Here is a 19,166-nt window from a genome sequence, read left to right as displayed (position 1 = left end):
CTATGTTTTATTTTTTTTTTTAAAAAAAAGCTTGTATAAATATATAAATAGCTGTTATCAACAGTAACACTAATACTGAAAGTATCTGTAACTTGGATTGACTAATTTATCCACAGGGTCAAAACGGATCAGTTTGGATTGACCATCCCCCTAAAAATTTGCTTGAGCCTGTCTGAGGAACAAATACAGAGATCTACATTAGCAATAATTCACATAAGAACATGGGACTTCCGATGGCTACAACAAATTAAAATCTTAGTCCTTATGTCTCTTTATAAATATTGAGAGCCTGCTATGTTCTAGGCACCTTTCTAGGAGCTCCATAAGGGTAACAGAACCAGAGCCATGCATTGTAAATATAGCAGTTCTTCCATGTCTGTCTGAGTGGAGCCACTTCTAAAGTATTGTGGTGTCCTAAATGTAATTTTCAAAGAGGTTCATTGACAAACCAGCGGGGTAGCCGAAAGAAATACAAGACTGAGGGAAAACCCCATAGATGTCTTTGAATATCTGAAGGGCTGCCTAATGGAGAAAAGGTCCTGTCCTGCTGGAAATAGGAAATAGAGTTCTAGAATAATAGCTAACATTTATTGAACAAGGTACTGTGTGCTATGCACTTTACATACAATATCTCATTGACACAATGGGTATTATACCTATTTGTAGAGGAAAAAGCATCTTAAAGAGTAATCAGCTCACGGTTCCACAACTAGTAAGGAATAGAGCCAGGAATCTATTCAGGCAGTCTGACTTCAGATTTGGCATAAGTTCTAATGATAGAACCAGCCAACAATGAGACCACTACTTTGCTGTAACTTGATAGGAATAATACAGAGGAAATCTCCAGTCTTGTTGCCCATTCTATCTTAGAGAATGGGCTGGGACAAGATTACCACACCCAACCCTCTGCCTCCCCTAGGAGGCCATTGTAGTTTACATACAAATGCAGGTTGCAAATCCAGGAAGTGTTGATACTCTCAGATGGCCATCCTTTTTCCTGTTACCCATTTACTGCTTATCACCACCAGGTGGCACCTGGGCAGCAAAATTGTCAGTGGGCTGGGACCGGTCCTGTTTACTAGTTCTGGTGAATTGCAGCTGCTGATCCTGTAGCTCCTGAGCCCCAGCTGGGAAGAGATCTTCCTGAGGTTGAGCGTTTTGTGTTCCATATACCATCTTCAGAGGGTGTGATGATCTAGATGGATTGAGAAAGGGGAGAAGTTTGGAGAGGAACCACCATATGTCACCCTCTCTATCTCCCAGCCTAAGGGGCCTCTTCCCCCTAATCTAGTGCTTGGCAAATTTCAGTTTACAGAGAGGTTTCCCTCTAAGGAGGCTCATCTGTTTTTCTGCTATAGTTCTGCTTCATCAGTTGGTGAGCAAGATTGCTCATACTTCCTCCAAACTCCTTGAGCTCCTTTTCACCTACTCTGAGACTATGGAGGACATAGGAGGCAGATAGAAAATTGTTCCTTATACCGTTCTGCAAACTGAATGAAGCAGTCTAAATATTGTTAGCTCAGGAAAGTAGAGAAAAGGAAGTAAAAATTTAAGTTTAAAGGAGGAAGGCTGGGCAGGGATAGATTAGATTTTAAGCAGCTTTGATGAAACACAGCCTGATGAAATCTTTGCCTCACAGAGCCAGATAAAAATTATCAGCTGTAGATACAGTCTTTCCCCAATGATGGACCCTAGTTCCCCTGCTGCATCATACAATAACACAAGCCCCTCAAATACCTCACTAAGAGGTAATCATCTTAATATATATGTTAAAAATCTAAAAAAAAAGATAATCATGACCAACTCCTGGGCTTCCAGTTAGTCTAGTAGTTCTAAGTCCTTGGACAACACTCCACCTCTTAGTCCAGTTAACAAGTAAATGGTTATCATCAATGTACCTTGCACTTTTCCCTCTCTAAACTTGTACAGTACAATGTATAACTGCATTAATTCTACATCTGACTGTATCCTGAACCTTCCTTCTAACTCTGGCAAATGAGAAATGGAATCGTCTCGTTACTCTTGGTTTCTCATTTTAGTGTCCCAGCAGTCGTTTGGGTCACAAAATTCTTGGAAAATGTAATCATTTCTGCTGCAGCTGAGCCTCCCTCACCCACCCTTTGGAGCCAATTTTGTTTTAATCTGCCCTCTATGATATAATGTACTAACTCTAGGAGATTTCTCAAAAGAAAGCCTCACTCCCCATTCATTTAGCTCCCCCACCCCCTAAACTCTTTTCTCAGATTTTCCAGTTTTCTCTAGCATCTGTTATTACACTGCAGACAGGGAAGAGGACTGGGGACAGGATAGGCAAAGTCGGTTACAGAACATTTTCATTCCAAATAGGGTAATTTCCTTTCCTTTTCTAAGGACAGCCAGGGAAAAAAATGGAAGGAATGTGCTTAAAATATGAAAACTAGGGAAAGCTGGCAAATGCACGTGTAGGAATCCCAGACCAAATCCTGCCAAACCGAATGGAGTGAAAGGGGATCTTGACTCTCCACAACCCAACTTCATATCTCTAGCTCGCTCTGAAACCCAGAAATTGGCGGTGCGGCTCTGAGTGACGTCATGCCACAGGCACTCCAGTCCCGCGTGGGGAGCTCCTGGTCCCGCCTCTCCTCTTTAAATGGTAACCACTCCGCCTTCTCTTTCTGGCCAATCCAACGCCGCTCTTTAGTCTCTTTTCTCCTTCCCCCATCACAGACCGCCCATTTTGGCACTCTGGTCCAATCAGGGAGGTCCTGCCTCCCCGGAGTCTCTCCCTTACCCGCGCGGGAGATGGGCGGGATTTCGGCCTTTTGACTCCTCCTTGGTTTCTGCGGCGCAGACCAACCCTAACCTTCAGAAAGAAAGGGTGTGGCTTGAAGTCCCCTCCCCATTTTGGGGTTTACGGTTTGCTAGAGGGTAGCCACTCTTAATACTAGACAACCTCCAAGCGGGTCTCTGGGTTAGACGGATCTTCCCAGAGGTGGCACCATGGAGCCTTCCCCTGGAGACGACTCCAGCCCCAATTCCGTCGACCAGCCCTCTGCTCCCTCCAACCCCGCTGGCCAGCCTCCCGTTGCTCACACAAAACCGGACCTGAGTTCTGGGAACCAACCTGCCGGTCCAGGCGCTGCGGGTGAGGCCCTGGCGGTGCTGACTTCGTTTGGACGGCGGTTGTTGGTGCTAGTGCCGGTGTACTTGGCCGGGGCAATAGGACTCAACGTGGGTTTCCTGCTTTTCGGCCTCGCCCTCTACCTGGGCTGGCGCCGGGTCCGCGAGGAGAAAGAACGGAGCCTTCGAGTAGCGCGGCAGCTGCTGGATGACGAGGAGCGCCTCACAGCGAAAACACTTTATATGAGCCAGCGAGAGCTACCTGCCTGGGTGAGCGACCACCCTCAATCCTCAGTGCAGCATAGCCCCCTTCTAGCCTCAGTTCTCGGGCTCTCCATCCCTGTTCCTAAAGTTGTCAGCTCCCTACCTTAGTACAATGGGCCCCGCCCAGACTTCCCCCTCTCGTCCCACTAGCCTCTTGTCTCTTGGGACCGACCATTTATCCATCCCCTTCCCCGCTCCCTGCCTTTGCGCACACGCAGATCCTTCCACAGAATAAGGGCTTCTTCCTCTTACTCAAAAGCAGTACTAATTCTGCCGTGGCTCTCCCTCCTGCTAGCCAAGCTCCCTTTTGCTTTTGATGCCACTCTCGCCTTTGTTGCTCCTGGGCATCCGCATTTCTGCAGCTGCTCAGAGGGTTCCCTCGTCTCTCCTGTCCTCCTCAAGACTCCCCCGCCCCTATTCAAGGCCATAAGATTCTTCTCCATTTTCCCGCTCTTATCTCTGGGGACATGCTGGGACCCAGCCTCGGGAGCACAGCACAGCCCAGCCCCAGCACCTGGCCAGACCTTGGCCCTCTCCACCTTCCAGCCTTAGGCATCCGAGCCGCAGTGCAGGCAGGCGGCTGCTGGACGGAGGGCGGAGGTGCCGGGGGCGGTGTGTGTGTGTGTGGTGGGGGAGCAGTTGGAGAGGGGGAGGGAGTGCGACTGCTGCAGTGCCCGCTGCCCACACTCTACCTCCTCTGGCCGGCCCCACCCTTTTCCGGACTGTGGGCCGCGCTTACTAGGTTGAGGCTGGGATTCTTATCTCTCTACACTCCTTTCCTTAGGTAGGGGGCCGGATGCCATCTCTCAGGCCTTGCAGAGACACAGCCCGTTACCCAGTCCCTTCCTGCTCCTCCCTACCTGCTCCACCCAGCAGAGGTGCCTGTCTAGGGGGACAATGGCAGCAGAGAAGAGCCAAAGTAGACACTAGGCAGACACAGCTATGCTACCCAGGCCTAAGAATGGAGAGGGGAAAAGGGTAGAAAGTCCCAAGGGAATTGCAGCCCAGGCAGCAACTGTCTTTGTTCTTCTTACTCCTCAACATGGAAACTAATCCTTCAGAAGCAACTAACCTTTCTCTTCCCCCAGTACAAAGCACAAGTGTCCTTCTTTCCCATAAAAGGAGTCACACAAGTAGAAAGAAAAAACACAGGCCAGGGCCTAAATAATTCTTAGGGTCCATCCTTGACTTAAGGAGCTGCTTTCCTCTTCGCCTTCCTGGTGTAGAAGCCCCAGTCAGAGGAGAGGGGGAAAGGCTGCAAAAGGGAACCAAGCCTTCTCCAATCCCAGAATTTCCTCCTCAAACTCTGACTTGGCAGGACCTCCCCCTCCAGAAAGAATGTGTCCTCCTTCCCCCTCCTCTCTGCCCCAGCAGCTGTCATTTCACATCCCTAAGCTATTCAACAGAGCAGCTCAATGTGGCATACACCCTGTCAGCTCTCCTTGTCAGAGAGACCTCAGTGCCCCCAAACCTTATGGAGGAATGAAACCGCAGGACATCCCACCCCTCCCCCCCATCCCTGGTTGTGAGGAGGCCCTGTCACACTTAGGTTTTCTTTTCTCTGTGGGCATCCCAACCCCCACCCAGCATCTGCATAGGAAACCACAGGCAGGAGGGTATGCTCATCACTATCTCTGTCTCCTCACCTCCAGGTCAGCTTCCCAGACGTGGAAAAGGCTGAGTGGCTAAATAAGGTGAGGGTTGTCTTGATTTTATTTTTCATGGGTAGGAGAATGGGGTTCGCTCCTCTCTCCAGACCCAGCCACACTTCAAATCTTGGCCCCAGCCTAGTCCCCAGTGCTTTCTGTGGGAGGATTCTGAAGGACTTGACTTTAGAGGAAGGATTGGGCTCTCCTATGACCTGCTTGCTGTCTTTCCTCCCAGATTGTGGCCCAAGTCTGGCCCTTCTTGGGCCAGTATATGGAGAAGCTTTTGGCTGAAACTGTGGCCCCTGCTGTTCGAGGGTCTAACCCCCATCTGCAAACATTTACATTTACACGAGTGGAACTGGGTGAAAAGGTATGAGTTTAAAAGGGAAAGTAAGAGAGAGGAGGAGATGGGACAGGGAAGGTGGGTGACCCTTGGGCTGAGGTACTCCTCGCTTTCCCTTCCCTCTCAAGAATTCATCTCTTTCCAGCCATTGCGCATCCTAGGAGTCAAAGTTCACCCTGGTCAGAACAAAGAACAGATCCTGCTGGACTTGAACCTCAGGTAATACCACTCACCACTCTTCCCACTTTGCCCTCAACAGGACCCTGGTCACTCAGACTACTTCACTCCCCCAACCCCCAGTTCAGCCTAGTACAAACTCTCTTTGTTCTGTTCCTTACCAGCTATGTAGGTGATGTACAGATCGATGTGGAAGTGAAGAAATATTTCTGCAAAGCAGGAGTCAAGGGCATGCAGGTGGGGCAGATGTCAGGGGGGGCCATAAAAGGAGCCTTTGCCCTAAATTTCCTCAGCTATGGGCAAGTGGGAGGTTTCAAAAACCAAGGTTGGCAAAGTCTGGGGAGAGACAGAAGGCCTTTTCTGAGGAAAGGCTTTGGATCTCCTCTTCTTATCCCAGCTACATGGTGTCTTGCGGGTGATTCTCGAGCCACTCATTGGAGATCTTCCTATCGTGGGGGCTGTGTCGATGTTCTTTATTCGACGCCCGGTAAGGGAAAATGTTGAGGGGATTGGGTGAGGGTGCCCGGCTGTGGGGAATGGGGGAGGGAATTGATAAGAAGTCTGAATCCTGGGAACTATTAGATGGATGTGACCATACTACCATGTGCTCTGTCCCAATCCCCCTGCTCTTTCCTTCCAGACCCTAGATATCAACTGGACAGGGATGACCAACCTGCTGGATATCCCAGGACTCAGGTACCAAGGATTTATTGAGCACTTGCTGAGTGTTCCAGCTTGGCTTGGGGGTTTAAGGATTACAAAGCAGTAAAAAATGCAGTGGTGCCTTCTAGGAGGCTTGACCCCAGTTGGGGAGATAACACAAATATCCCTGAAAAATACCATGCTGTGATTTTTCTTCTCTGGGTTGGAGTGGGCATTTTGATAGAGAATGAAGAGGGCTGCAGACTGCTTAGCAGGGGCAAAAAGAGAAGAGCTGGGATGGCAGCGAAGGGACAGAGCAGTAGGTGGGAATTAGGGCAGAAGAGTAGCATAAAAGGATTTTTAAGGACTTCCTTCTAGCTTTAGTTTCTTGGTTGTGGAAAACATAGTTGGGGTCAGGGAATATTGCAAGTTGGGGCCGCCCTCACCTTCTTTTCTACTCCCCCATTCAGCTCACTCTCTGACACTATGATCATGGACTCCATCGCTGCCTTCCTTGTGTTGCCCAACCGATTATTGGTGCCCCTTGTGCCTGATCTTCATGATGTGGCCCAGTTGCGTTCCCCTCTTCCCAGGGTATGGCCTCTCTCCCATTAAATAGATCTTTCTTTCAGAAACCCCGTGCACGGCCCTTACTCTCTCATTATCTGATTCCTACCCTCAGGGCATTATTAGGATTCACCTGCTAGCTGCTCGAGGGCTAAGCTCCAAGGACAAATACGTGAAGGGCCTGATTGAGGGCAAGTCAGACCCCTACGCACTCGTGCGAGTAGGCACCCAGACATTCTGCAGTCGTGTCATCGATGAGGAACTCAACCCTCAGTGGGGAGAGACTTATGAGGTGGGAGAGCTGTGAAATGGGGAGGCCTTGGGAGGTTGTGAGAGAAGATGCTGATTAGATGATCCTCATAGTTACAGTTCATGAGATCCTCATCCTTCTGCGCATTTCAGGTGATAGTACACGAGGTCCCAGGTCAGGAGATTGAGGTGGAAGTGTTTGACAAGGATCCAGATAAAGATGACTTTCTCGGCAGGTGAGACTCTACCTGTGTTAGGATTCTAAAGCCCCAGTGCTACCAAGGGCAAAAAGGTAATTATAATCCTTTTCCAGTCCTGGGAATTATGTATCATTTTCCTTTCTCACTTCTCCACCATGCACGAAGGCATGTGTGCATGTGCACACACATAAATATCTCCTGAGTATAGGGAGAAAGGAGTCTGAGATCTGCCAGTTATTTCTGGGTGGTGAGGGGAGGGCCAATGATATACTACTACTAATTACCCCCATTTCCCTTTATTCCCTCTCACCCTCCAGAATGAAGATGGATGTAGGGAAGGTATTGCAGGCTGGAGTACTAGATGATGTAAGTTGAGAGAAGAGGAAGGTGGGGGGTGGTCCTGTTCGTTTAGCAGACAATAAGTTGCTACATTGGCAGGGAAGAGGTTAGGTTGCTGTCTGATCTCTACTGCACCTCACTCTTTTCTACTTTTTCTTCAGTGGTTCCCTCTACAAGGTGGGCAAGGCCAAGTGCACTTAAAGCTAGAATGGCTGTCACTATTGCCAGATGCAGAAAAACTAGAGCAGGTAACCAACATGGGAAGTAGCGGGGAAATACGTATCTGGAGGTATAGGAGACTGCAGGGACCAAGGTCTGACCATTGCCATCCCCTCAGGTTCTACAGTGGAATCGAGGAGTCTCCTCTCGACCAGAGCCCCCATCAGCTGCTATCTTAGTTGTCTATTTGGACCGGGCTCAGGATCTTCCTGTGAGTGTGGCTTCTGAGGTTTGGTGAACAGGGAGCTTTGGGTGCAACATTCACACACCCTCCCTTGCCCCTCCCTGCCTGCTTTGCTCCAGAAGCAGCAACATCTAACACAAGGGGTCCAAGAAGGGGATCAGAGCCACCTCAGGGAAAAGATTCTGATGAGAGCCCACCTTCCTTCACTGAAACAAAAACAAAAACACCCATAATAGTGACTTCTGAATCCTACATCCTACAGCTAAAGAAGGGGAACAAGGAACCCAACCCCATGGTACAACTGTCAATTCAGGATGTGACCCGGGAGAGCAAGGTAAGGGCCAGGATGCCATTGTGGGAAGTGTCATGTGTGGGAGGCTGCGGAAAGGAAGACTGTTCTTGGGATGAAGTCTCCCTTTTGGAAAGCCAATAAAGCGCTTTCTGGAGAATCATGAATGGTACTGTAGCACGTACCCTTGATCCTGCACATCTCCAGGCTGTCTACAGCACCAATTGCCCAGTGTGGGAGGAGGCCTTCCGGTTCTTCCTGCAAGACCCTCAAAGCCAAGAGCTCGATGTACAGGTGAGATAATCACCTATTTGGCCCCTCCTAAATATCCGGTTCTGTCTTCCCCGATGGGTACCATTTCCTCTCTCCATGTTCTCCATTGATCTCTATTTTCAACTCATCTACTCAGACTCTACCTCCTCTACTCTCTCTGCTGTTCCTCACATATCTAGAATCATTGTGTTACGATTGAGAATAATACACTTAAAATGAGTGACTTTATACTATGTAAATTATGCCTTAATAAAGTTATTTTTTAAAAAAGAAGATATTGAGTACCTATTAGGCACCTAGCATTTTAAAGGTTATAGAAAAAGCATGAAACAGTGTCTGCTTTCATGAAGCTTACTAGCTAGTTTCATAGACAAGATACACATATACAAAACCATCTAAGAACAATTAAATATTAATTAGCATGAGTAAAATACCTATAACTATAGTGCTAAGGATGGCCAGAGAAAGGTATGGAGTTTGGAGTAACTAGAGATTTTGTGAAGGAAGTAGGATGGCAATGGGGACAGAATGAGCACAGGTGAAGGGACCATGGGGTGGGCAAAGGACTGTAAAAACATGGCCCAGAGTGGAGCAAAAGGTCTGTGATTGGCACAGAGAGCATGAAGCTAGAGCCATGTTATAATTTCTCTGGGATGCCTGCTTTCTTCCTAATCTCTTTACCGCATCTCTTCTTCCTGTGCCTATAGGTGAAGGATGACTCCAGGGCCCTGACTTTAGGGGCACTGACCCTGCCTCTGGCTCGCCTGCTGACTGCCCCTGAACTCACCCTGGACCAGTGGTTCCAGCTCAGCAGCTCTGGCCCAAACTCCAGGCTCTACATGAAACTGGTTATGAGGGTATGGAGATGGAGAAGGTGCTAAAGGTGTGGAAGGGCCTTGTAGATTCCTTGGTATTAAGAGTAAGGAAGGGGAATCCTCTAAGATTAAATGAGCTAGTATATGTGAAGTACCTAGCAGGCACACAAAAAATGTTTGTAGTTCTAACTGGGGAAAGAAATGGTATACAAGTGAGATGAATGTGGAAGGGACCCCACGGAGATGAGCCCAGCCAAGGCAGGGACCTGGTTTCCCCATCAAAGCCCTTGCTCTGCCCCCCTCAACTCCCACATACCTGCCTGCTGGTGGCTAGCTGCACTTCTTTGAGTTGACAATCACATTCTCTTTCCCAGATCTTGTACCTGGATTCGTCAGAAGTGCACTTCCCTGCTGTGCCTGGTACTTCTGGTGCTTGGGATCTTGACAATGAGAGTCCCCAGACCGGCAGCAGTGTAGATGCCCCACCTCGACCCAGTCACACCACTCCTGACAGTGTCTTTGGGACTGAGGTGAGTCTATATCTGGAAAGGACTAGGGTCTGTGTGCCCACCCTAAGTGTGCTAAGGGTTCTGACAGGTTTCTCTCTCTTTGATGCCATCTGGTGCCCCAATCTGCCCCTCTTGCAGACTGTGCTTCGGATCCATGTATTAGAGGCCCAGGACCTGATTGCCAAAGACCGTTTCTTGGGGGGACTGGTGAAGGGCAAGTCGGACCCCTATGTCAAACTAAAGGTGGCAGGACGAAGCTTCCGGAGCCGTGTTGTTCGGGAAGATCTCAATCCCCGCTGGAACGAGGTTTTTGAGGTCAGAATTGAGTGGCTAGGACTCCTCCCAGTTCTGCCCCATTCTTCCCCTTAGCTCTGAGAGTGGTCCAAAAAAGCTCTGGGGTTCATTTAATTGGTTGGGGGTTTCCGGTCATTTGGAGAAGAAAAGGAGAAACTCCCCAATATCTGCACTATTTTCTCACACTAGGTCATCGTCACATCAATTCCAGGCCAAGAGTTAGAGGCTGAGGTGTTTGACAAAGACCTGGACAAGGATGACTTTCTGGGCAGGTGAGAGAGTGGGAGTCCAGTGGGGGAAACAGGCTGGGCCTCTGTAGTCCTTAGAAGTGCCGCCTTAGGGAGATAGAAACTTGGCTCTGACCATTGACCTCTTGTCTTAACCTTTCTCCTCTACAGGTGTAAAGTGAGTCTCACCACAGTCCTAAACAGTGGCTTCCTTGATGAGGTGAGCATGGAAATAAAATCAACAATCCCTCCCAATCTTGACCCAAGTCTCATTCTCATATTCCTCTGTCCCCACATCCCGAAGTCTTAACCCTGCCTACTACCACAGTGGCTGACCCTGGAGGATGTCCCATCTGGCCGCCTACACTTGCGTCTGGAGCGTCTGACCCCTCGTCCCACTGCTGCTGAGCTAGAGGAGGTGAGGAAAGCTACAGGAGAAAGGAAGGGACCCCAGATGGGTCAAGATGAACACTTCTCTATCAGCTTTCAAGGCATATGCCAGGCCCCAGGGTATTAGTCACTGCTCCTCAAACTCCTGTGTGTCCTTCCCCAGGTGCTGCAGGTAAACAGTTTGATCCAGACTCAGAAGAGTGCAGAACTGGCTGCAGCTCTACTATCCGTCTATCTGGAGCGGGCTGAGGACCTGCCGGTAGGATCTGCTCCCCACACCCCATAGCTCCCTGGCCCTTCTTTTACCTCCCTTGGGTTTGGATGCTCCTGATATATTTGGATTAGTAAATTCCAAATTCATCTCTTCCCCAGGGAGGTGCTAGGGTGGGAAGAATTGTCTGTCCAAGGAGGGAAGTGGCTGTTAAGTGATAATAAGGACATAGCTGCTGGCTGTGGATATAATTTGTGAAAAGAGGCGGGGATATGCCTAATTTGATCCAAATTTAAGACAATTTTTAATATTTCCATTAAATACTAAATATTCAGTATTTAACATACTATTCTTTTTCCAGCTCCGAAAAGGTACCAAACCTCCCAGCCCTTATGCTACTATCACTGTGGGAGATACTTCTCATAAAACTAAGGTATGAGGAAATGCAGCAGGGCTAAGAACAGGAGGGAGAAGAGTAGAGAAGAGAACATCAGCCACTGATTATCACCCCTCATCTCCACCAGACTGTTTCCCAAACTTCAGCGCCCATCTGGGACGAGAGTGCCTCCTTTCTCATCAGGAAACCAAACGCTGAGAGCCTGGAGTTACAGGTACTATCGTCGTTCTACAAACATTTTTCAGATTCCCATCATGGGCCAGGCACTGAACCAGGCAAAGGGTATTTATATATAAAAATATCTAGTTCTCATCTTTATGGAGCTCACACTCATTTGGGGGGAAATATAACCAGAGAACTTCCAGACTGATAACTGCTGGGATGAAGGGCACTCTGGGGAAAAAAGAGAAGTTCTAACTCAGTCTAAAGGAAAAGGTGGAGGTATTAAGAAAAATGTCCTTAAATGATATCTGAACTTAAGGGTAAATAGGCTCTTGCCAAGAAAAGAAGAGCAAGAAAACTCTTCAGGCTGAGAAAAGAATGGAGGAGAAAAAAGGCAAATTATAGATTAGCGAGGTAGGGGAGAACAAGATCACAGTAGCTGTTGGATTTTATCCTTAAGGCATTAGGAAACATTTGAAAGAATGAGAGGTGACATATCCAGATTTACACTTTAGGAAGATCGTGCTGAGACCAGGGCAAATAATGGACAACACTGGAGGCAGGTAGATCAGTTAAGAGACTATTAAAGTAACTGAAGCAAAAAATGACAAAGGCTGGATGGTATTTGTTGGTTATTTTGACATGGATTGGGAGGAGGAATAAGGAAAAGCCTAGATGTTAACTCCTGGGTTTTTAGCATGGGGTGGCTAGACAGATCGAAGTGCCATTGCCAATACAGACAATGCATAAAACAGGAATTTTTGAATTTGAGATCTCTGAGGGACAACCAAGGGAGACAGTCATCTAGAAGGTAGATATATGGCCCAGTATCTTGTTCCTCCCTTTCCCTTTTCTTTGAGCATCATGAGCAAGAAACAGGTAGCAATTGTAGTCATGAGTGTGAATGGGATCTATTAGGGCAAATGTAGAGTGAAAAGAAGACAAAGAATGCCATGCTAGGCACTGTAACAATGAAAGGGCAAATGGAGGAAGAAGAGCCCTTTAAGGGCCTGAAGCACCCAGGACAAATGGGGTACCCACCAGGAAAGTGGGTTATAGATGCCAAAAGAAAAGTATTTCAAAAGACAGGAAGTAGCCAAATGTTGCTGAGAGGTAAAATTACATGATTGAAAACTATTTGTTGACATTGACTAGGAGGTCACTGATTATTGCAGCAACTTCAGTGGCATAAATGGAGTAGAAACTAGATTTCAATGGCTTGAAGGATGAATAAAAAGTGAAGAGTTATGGGAGGTAGAAGAGGAGTGGTAGAAGGTAATATAGGAGTGCAGGCTTTCTCTTCTTATAGAGGAGTCAACAAATACCTTCTAAAGTCGACAGACCAATAAGTAGAGAATTACATGACTAGAAACCAATAGGATTTAAAATAATGTAACTATTAACAACACTAGCAGAGGTAGAGATGTAACTGAGCTCAGTTCCTCATCCTGCATAGCAAGGAATCAATGGATACTAACATTGGTAAATTTTGAAATAGAGATAAAGGCATATTAGAATAGTTAGAACAAAGGAAACAGGGTTTAAAGGTTGTTATGTTTGGAGTATAGAAGTGAGGGTAGGATGGGCAAAAAACATTTATCTTAATTTTAATTCCGTTTATACTGTTCTTTTCTCCTCTTCATGCAAATATTACTGGTATAATTCCTAAAGCTTAGGAAGTAAAAATAGTATGGTGTGCTCTAGTTAAGAAAGGAAGGGGAGCAGCGTGACCGGAAACTGTTATCAAGGCTTCTCTGCCCTTCGCAAAGTGAGGGTCTCTCACCAAAACCACCAGGAGTCCAGGAACACCAGGATTAAATCCTTTATCTCATGATCACAGTCCTGTTATTTCACAGGTTCGGGGTGAGGGGACTGGCGCATTGGGCTCACTATCCCTGTCCCTCTCTGAGCTCCTCGTGGCTGACCAGCTCTGCTTGGACCGCTGGTTTACACTCAACAATGGTCAAGGGCAGGTGCTACTGAGAGCACAGCTGGGGGTGAGTGCCAGGAGATGGTGGGTAGGAGGGAGGGCAGATAGGAACAGAGGGCCATGTCCTCAGAGCAAGGGAGCAGAGCTTACTATTTTCTTGTCCTAGATCCTGGTGTCCCAGCACTCAGGAGTGGAAGCTCATAGCCACAGCCATAGCTACAGCTCCTCATCTCTGAGTGAAGACCTAGAGGCCTGGGGGGGACTCCCTCACACCACCTCCTCGGCCCCAGAGCTCCGGCAGCGCCTAACACATGGTGACAGGTAAAGGGCTAAGGTGGAAAGATGGGATGCAATCAGAAATATAAAGGATAAGCTATAGGTTCTCTATGTATTTCCTTCTCTTAGACCTATCTCTATCTCTCCACAGTCCCGTTGAGGCTCCAGCTGGGCCTCTGGGCCAGGTAAAACTAACTGTTTGGTACTACAGTGAAGAACGAAAGTTGGTCAGCATCATTCACAGTTGCCGGTGAGACCCTATCCATCCGATCCTCCAGGTTCTCTCCATCCCTCCTCTTGGGTTGCCTTATCACCTACATCCTCCTGTTACAGGGCACTTCAGCAGAATGGACGGGATCTTCCTGACCCCTATGTGTCATTATTGCTACTGCCAGACAAGAACCGAGGCACCAAGAGGAAGACCTCACAGAAGAAGAGGACGCTAAATCCTGAATTCAATGAACGGTAAGTCAGTGGGCATTCAGGTGGAGAGATGGCAGGCTTGGGAGGGACGCCTGCCTCTAACACCCGGTCCTTTCCCAGGTTTGAGTGGGAACTGCCCCTGGATGAGGCCCTCAGGCGAAAGCTAGATATCTCTGTGAAGTCTAGTTCCTCCTTCATGTCAAGAGAGCGTGAGCTGCTGGGGAAGGTAAGAGGGTGAGGATGGGCAGGGCAAAGGTGAGAGTTAGAAGCTTCTGGTATCAAGGCTGTAGTCCCTGAGGAAGCATCCCAGGCGACATGACTTTGTAAATGACTAATCACCTCTGTATTGGTTTGGGACCAGGAATGTGTGATGATGGGATGTGGTCTGTGGAGATATCAAAATAATATCTTGCCTCAACCATCCTCCAACACAGGTGCAGTTGGACCTCACTGAGATAGACCTTTCCCAAGGTGCAGCCCAGTGGTAAGTATCTGGGCTGGACGAGCCGGGGGTGGGCTTGGATATTAAGTAGGAGAAACCCCAATCATAGGAAGAGAAAAAAGATTGCAAGCTGAGCTGGGAACTATTGATTCTTTGAAGTATAAAAGCCCTTGGAATGTGTCTTATTTATAAGAAGACACAAGAGTCAATTCCTACCTGCGTATTCTCTGCTTGTTCCCATAGGTATGACCTTAAGGATGACAAAGACAAAGGCAGTTCCTAGGAGCCGGGGATTATCAGTCTGACTGTTGTCTCCTTGCCTCGCCTCATGCTGAATCGTCACCTCAATGTGATGAGCCAAAAGCTGGGACCCAAAGGCAGAACCTTTGCCCCTCAGCTCTCTCACCTCCTGGGCCCACGCTAGGGCCTTTGCCTGACCAAAGAGGATGACCCTATGTCACCCTTTCTTTACTGCACGGCCTTTATCCTCTTGGGCTCCTGGGGCAGGGACCTGAGCTGGCTCTTTCTTGCTCTGCCTGCATATTCTCCTTTCCTCCCAACTCCTCAGGGCCTTCTGTGTGCCTGGCCACTGGCAGCACTAGCAGTGGCATTAGCTTATGCCAAATATACTTTTGGAAAGATCTTTTTCCATAATCAGATGGTCATTTCCTTTCCTACCATAAACAGTCAGGGACGGTAAGCACATGGGTGCGAAAGTGGATAGGCTAACCACTCAAGCTCTGAGCCTCTCAGACCGTTGCATGTAACGAATGTATAGCAACCCAGGCCCTGGTATTCAGTTCTGTCCTCAGTTTCCTCAAGCCTGTCCTGAAAAGTATATCTGTTATGATGACTGGGGCCAGCCAGTCTCCTGATTCACTCTAGGAAATGGGAATACTTGGAATTTATGCAAGCCTTCAAGTAGCAGATATTAGTCTGGGGGCCTCTAGCTGGTGCTGTGAAGAGGACCGTGGAGGACTCAGGACAGTGGGGGCAATCTTTTGTTCAGGTGCCTAGGCTGTTAACTCACTGACTAGAACTGAATCTCTTCGTTTTGTACCAACTCCGCCAATCCACTGTAACTTACATTAAACATTATACTCAAACCAGTTGTGGCTCTTTTCCTCAAAGACAGGGAATCCAGCTTACCCATCAGATATTTATTGCATGTCAAAAGCCTTTATTCAATTTACAAGTCATATTGGTTTACTTAGTGGGCAGAACCTACTATGGTTGCAGCCACCAAGAATGTTGGTTCCACTGAGGATGGTCCAGGGACCTGTGTGAAGTAGCTGCTGCAGAGTTTCTGGTGAGATTCATTCCCAGTCATGGTGATAAAATCTGTAACCCACCCACTTGTCTGCTGACCATTATCATCTCCTGGCCTTTCCAAGGAAAAGATTCCTAAACCCAGTAAACCTGGAAGCTCTGCGCCTCAGTACAGGCTCAAAGAGTATCTCCGTGGTATGTTTAGACATAACCGAAAAGGCTTCAGGCCCACCCCATGGACTGCTAAATAAGTTTTTTGTACCCATTCAGATCTGCTCACCTTGAACTCTGTTCCTTTCTGGACCCTTCCAGAATGCAAACTATAGAAGCTGTGCTCCATCTGTCCTACCAACCACACGAAAGGAGAGTGAGATGGGGAAAGACTGAAAATGATCTGGAATAGGAACTTGGAGATTTTGTAACTGCTTCAGCAGGACTCTATCATGTTCTCTGGAAGAGTATAAATCTTAAGATGCTGTCTACAGGGAGGAGAAGAAAGGCTCAAGGGAAAAAAATAAACTCGGTTCCATAAATTATCGTCAAAATTCACCTTATTAGGAAAAGCTAAATTTAAACTCCATGCCATCCACTAACTTGGCTCCTATCCCACCCCCACCCCACCCCACCCCGCCCTCCCACCACTCCTTTGTATTCATTGGTTCTTCGGTCATCTCTACTTCCTATCAATTTAAGAGGATCCCAAGCTTTGGCCACGAGCAGTTGCCCTCCCTCCAACCCAGAAATTAGTTGGGAACCCCTCCCCCCAAAACACAGGACAGAGAAACATTTCTAAGGACTCTTGTTTTATTATTCAGTACTCAGCATGTGGCCCAAGGCATGTTCTAGTTGGCTCAGCTAATACAACCAGGGATCTTGGAATGTGTGATTTTAAGAAACACTCTCCTGACAGTTCATCACTTCAACTAATTAACATTTCCAGAAAACCAGAGGACATGGCACAAATTCTCCCATTCCAGAAGGGTCCCTACTCTTTCCCAACCTTTTCAAATTCAGGATACATAAGGGAGAAAGTATTGATCTACATATTAAATACAATTCAATATATTGTTAAACACACACACAAAGATGAAACAAACTAAGGGTCATTAATCACAGAAATTAAATGTACTTCTGTTACTTCTCAAACAGCGAACCTTCCACACTGACTCCCACTGAAGCCCATCTCTTCAGAGAAAGGCAGATGCAACTGCATAAGGGTACACTGTAACTGGTGTTTACAAATACTACCCTCTTGGAATGTAGCTTTATTGACCTAAACAGTGTGCTATAGCTAATTGGGGATGGCAACACAGTTGTATAGCTAACAGCCATTTCTCTCTCTTCCCTACAAACAGAAAACCCCAGAGCATTTCTGGTGGCAGTGTGCCAGCCCCAAGGGATTAATCACAATTCTTGCTGGATACTCCTTGTTGGATACTCCTCTGCAACTCTGGGTGGCTCTGTGACCCGGGTCTGATCAATAAGATACAATGGGAAGTCAGCTAGGGACTGGAGTATCAACAGAAGAAAGCCCATTGCCCCTTTTTTTCTGCTGCAGCAGCCTTCTTTAAGGCTATGAAGTCACTAACACAAGGAAGAAAAGCTACCATGATTACAGGAGTAAATATTTTATAAATTAGGGTCATATTATAACCTGCTTTTTTCATAACACATAAGCATTTTTATACTTTATTATTCTTTAAAGATATAATTTATAATAGTTGTGTACAATTCCATAGAATGAATCATAACTGATTCTCTATTGTCAGAAATAAAGGTAGTTCCCAATGTTTTCCTACCCACTGTGGGAACAAAAATATTTACACATACCTCGAATGATTTCCTTAGGGTAAGTGGAAGTGGTGGGTCAATTTCTGTACTATAATGACTTTTAATACATTCTTCTAAACTGCATTGAAGATTATATGAATTTTCTACACTCCCACCAGCATTACACAAAAATATGTTTTCCTATTTCTCTGCTGAATATTTTAATTAAAAAAAAATCCTTGCCAACTGATGGGAAAACATTTGCCTACTTTTATGGATTTTCTTGTCTCTTCCCTCGCTGTCAGAGTACCATGTCATTTCAGGGTACAGTATGACTTCTCACCAGCAGCAATCCCCACAACCTGTCAATTTTTTTTTTTTCTAATCTTGGGCTGGAATCCAGATAACATTGTGGAGCATTGTGCTAGTATGTACTACTGAAATGTAAAGGTAAGATTGCCCTAAAGAACTAAAAACCAACCTGACACTAAAAGCAAAGGCAACAAAAGCAGAAACAAACAAATGGGACTATATCAAACTAAAAACCTTCTGTACAGCAAAAGAAACAATCAACAAAATGAAAGGCAACCAAGTGGGAAAAAAATTTGCAAATCATATATCCGATAAAGGGTTGATATCTAAAATATAAAAAGAACTCGATAGCGAAAACAAACAAGTAATCTGATTAAGAAATGGGCAGAAGATTTAAATAGATATTTTTTCCAAAGAAGACATACAGATGGCCCATAGATATATGAAAAGGTACTCAACATCATTAATGCAAATCAAAAACCAAAATGAGATATCACCTCATACTTGTTATCAAACAGACAAGAAGTAACAACTGTTGGTGATGTGGAGAAAAAGGAACACTTGTGCATTCCTGGTGAGAATGTAAATTGGTACAGCCACTGTGCAAAATGGTATGGAGGCTCCTCAAAAATTAAAAATTGAACTACCATATGTATGATCTAGTAATTCCACTTCTCGGTATTTTTCCAAAGAAAATGAAAACACTATAATTCAAAAAAATATCTGCACCCCCATGTTCACTGCAGCATTATTTACAATAGTCAAGACACAGAAGCAACCTAAGTGCTCATCAATAAATAAATGGGAAAAGGTTTGGTACATATACACACATCTACGCACAAACTGGAATGTTATTCAACTATAAAAAAGAAGAAAATTTGGCCATTTGTGACAACATGGATGGACCTTGAGGGCATTATGCTAAGTAAAATAAGTCAGACAGAGAAAGACAAAATACCTTATGATTTCACTTACACGTGGAATTTTTTTTTTTTTTTTTAATAGGAGCTCATAGATACAGATAGTAGTTGTCAGAGGTGGGGGTAGGGGATGGAGTGGTGGGTGAAATGGGTACAGGGGTAAAAGGTACAAACTTCCAGTTATAAAATAAATAAGTCCTGGAGAATGTAATGTAAAGAAAGCATAGTGATAATAGTTAATAATACTATATTGCATATTTGATAATTACTAAAAGAATAGATCTTAAAATTTCTCACCACAAGAAAAAATGTATTTACTTACTTA

At 46.3% G+C, this 19,166-nt stretch overlaps 1 protein-coding gene across 1 annotated transcript; it reads left to right on the top strand.

Moving 5' to 3' along the window:
- Positions 1-2,878: 2,878 nt before the first annotated feature.
- On the top strand, positions 2,879-15,679 carry ESYT1 (extended synaptotagmin 1). The gene is made up of 31 exons (XM_016165816.2): positions 2,879-3,369; positions 5,016-5,057; positions 5,248-5,382; positions 5,501-5,574; positions 5,697-5,769; positions 5,930-6,019; positions 6,173-6,228; positions 6,645-6,768; positions 6,857-7,033; positions 7,144-7,226; positions 7,508-7,556; positions 7,691-7,777; positions 7,867-7,959; positions 8,195-8,266; positions 8,429-8,515; positions 9,202-9,351; positions 9,684-9,839; positions 9,957-10,133; positions 10,302-10,384; positions 10,511-10,559; positions 10,668-10,757; positions 10,893-10,988; positions 11,302-11,373; positions 11,465-11,551; positions 13,356-13,496; positions 13,596-13,750; positions 13,857-13,955; positions 14,039-14,170; positions 14,249-14,354; positions 14,563-14,612; positions 14,814-15,679. The coding sequence occupies exons 1-31, from the start codon at positions 2,980-2,982 to the stop codon at positions 14,851-14,853; spliced, it is 3,315 nt and encodes a 1,104-aa protein (XP_016021302.2). The 5' UTR covers positions 2,879-2,979; the 3' UTR covers positions 14,854-15,679.
- Positions 15,680-19,166: the final 3,487 nt, after the last annotated feature.

This window comes from Rousettus aegyptiacus, unplaced genomic scaffold (genome assembly GCF_014176215.1).
Source record: "Rousettus aegyptiacus isolate mRouAeg1 unplaced genomic scaffold, mRouAeg1.p scaffold_m13_p_2, whole genome shotgun sequence".
Classification (NCBI taxonomy): Eukaryota; Metazoa; Chordata; class Mammalia; order Chiroptera; family Pteropodidae; genus Rousettus; species Rousettus aegyptiacus.
This window is presented reverse-complemented; position numbering and strand designations above follow the sequence as displayed.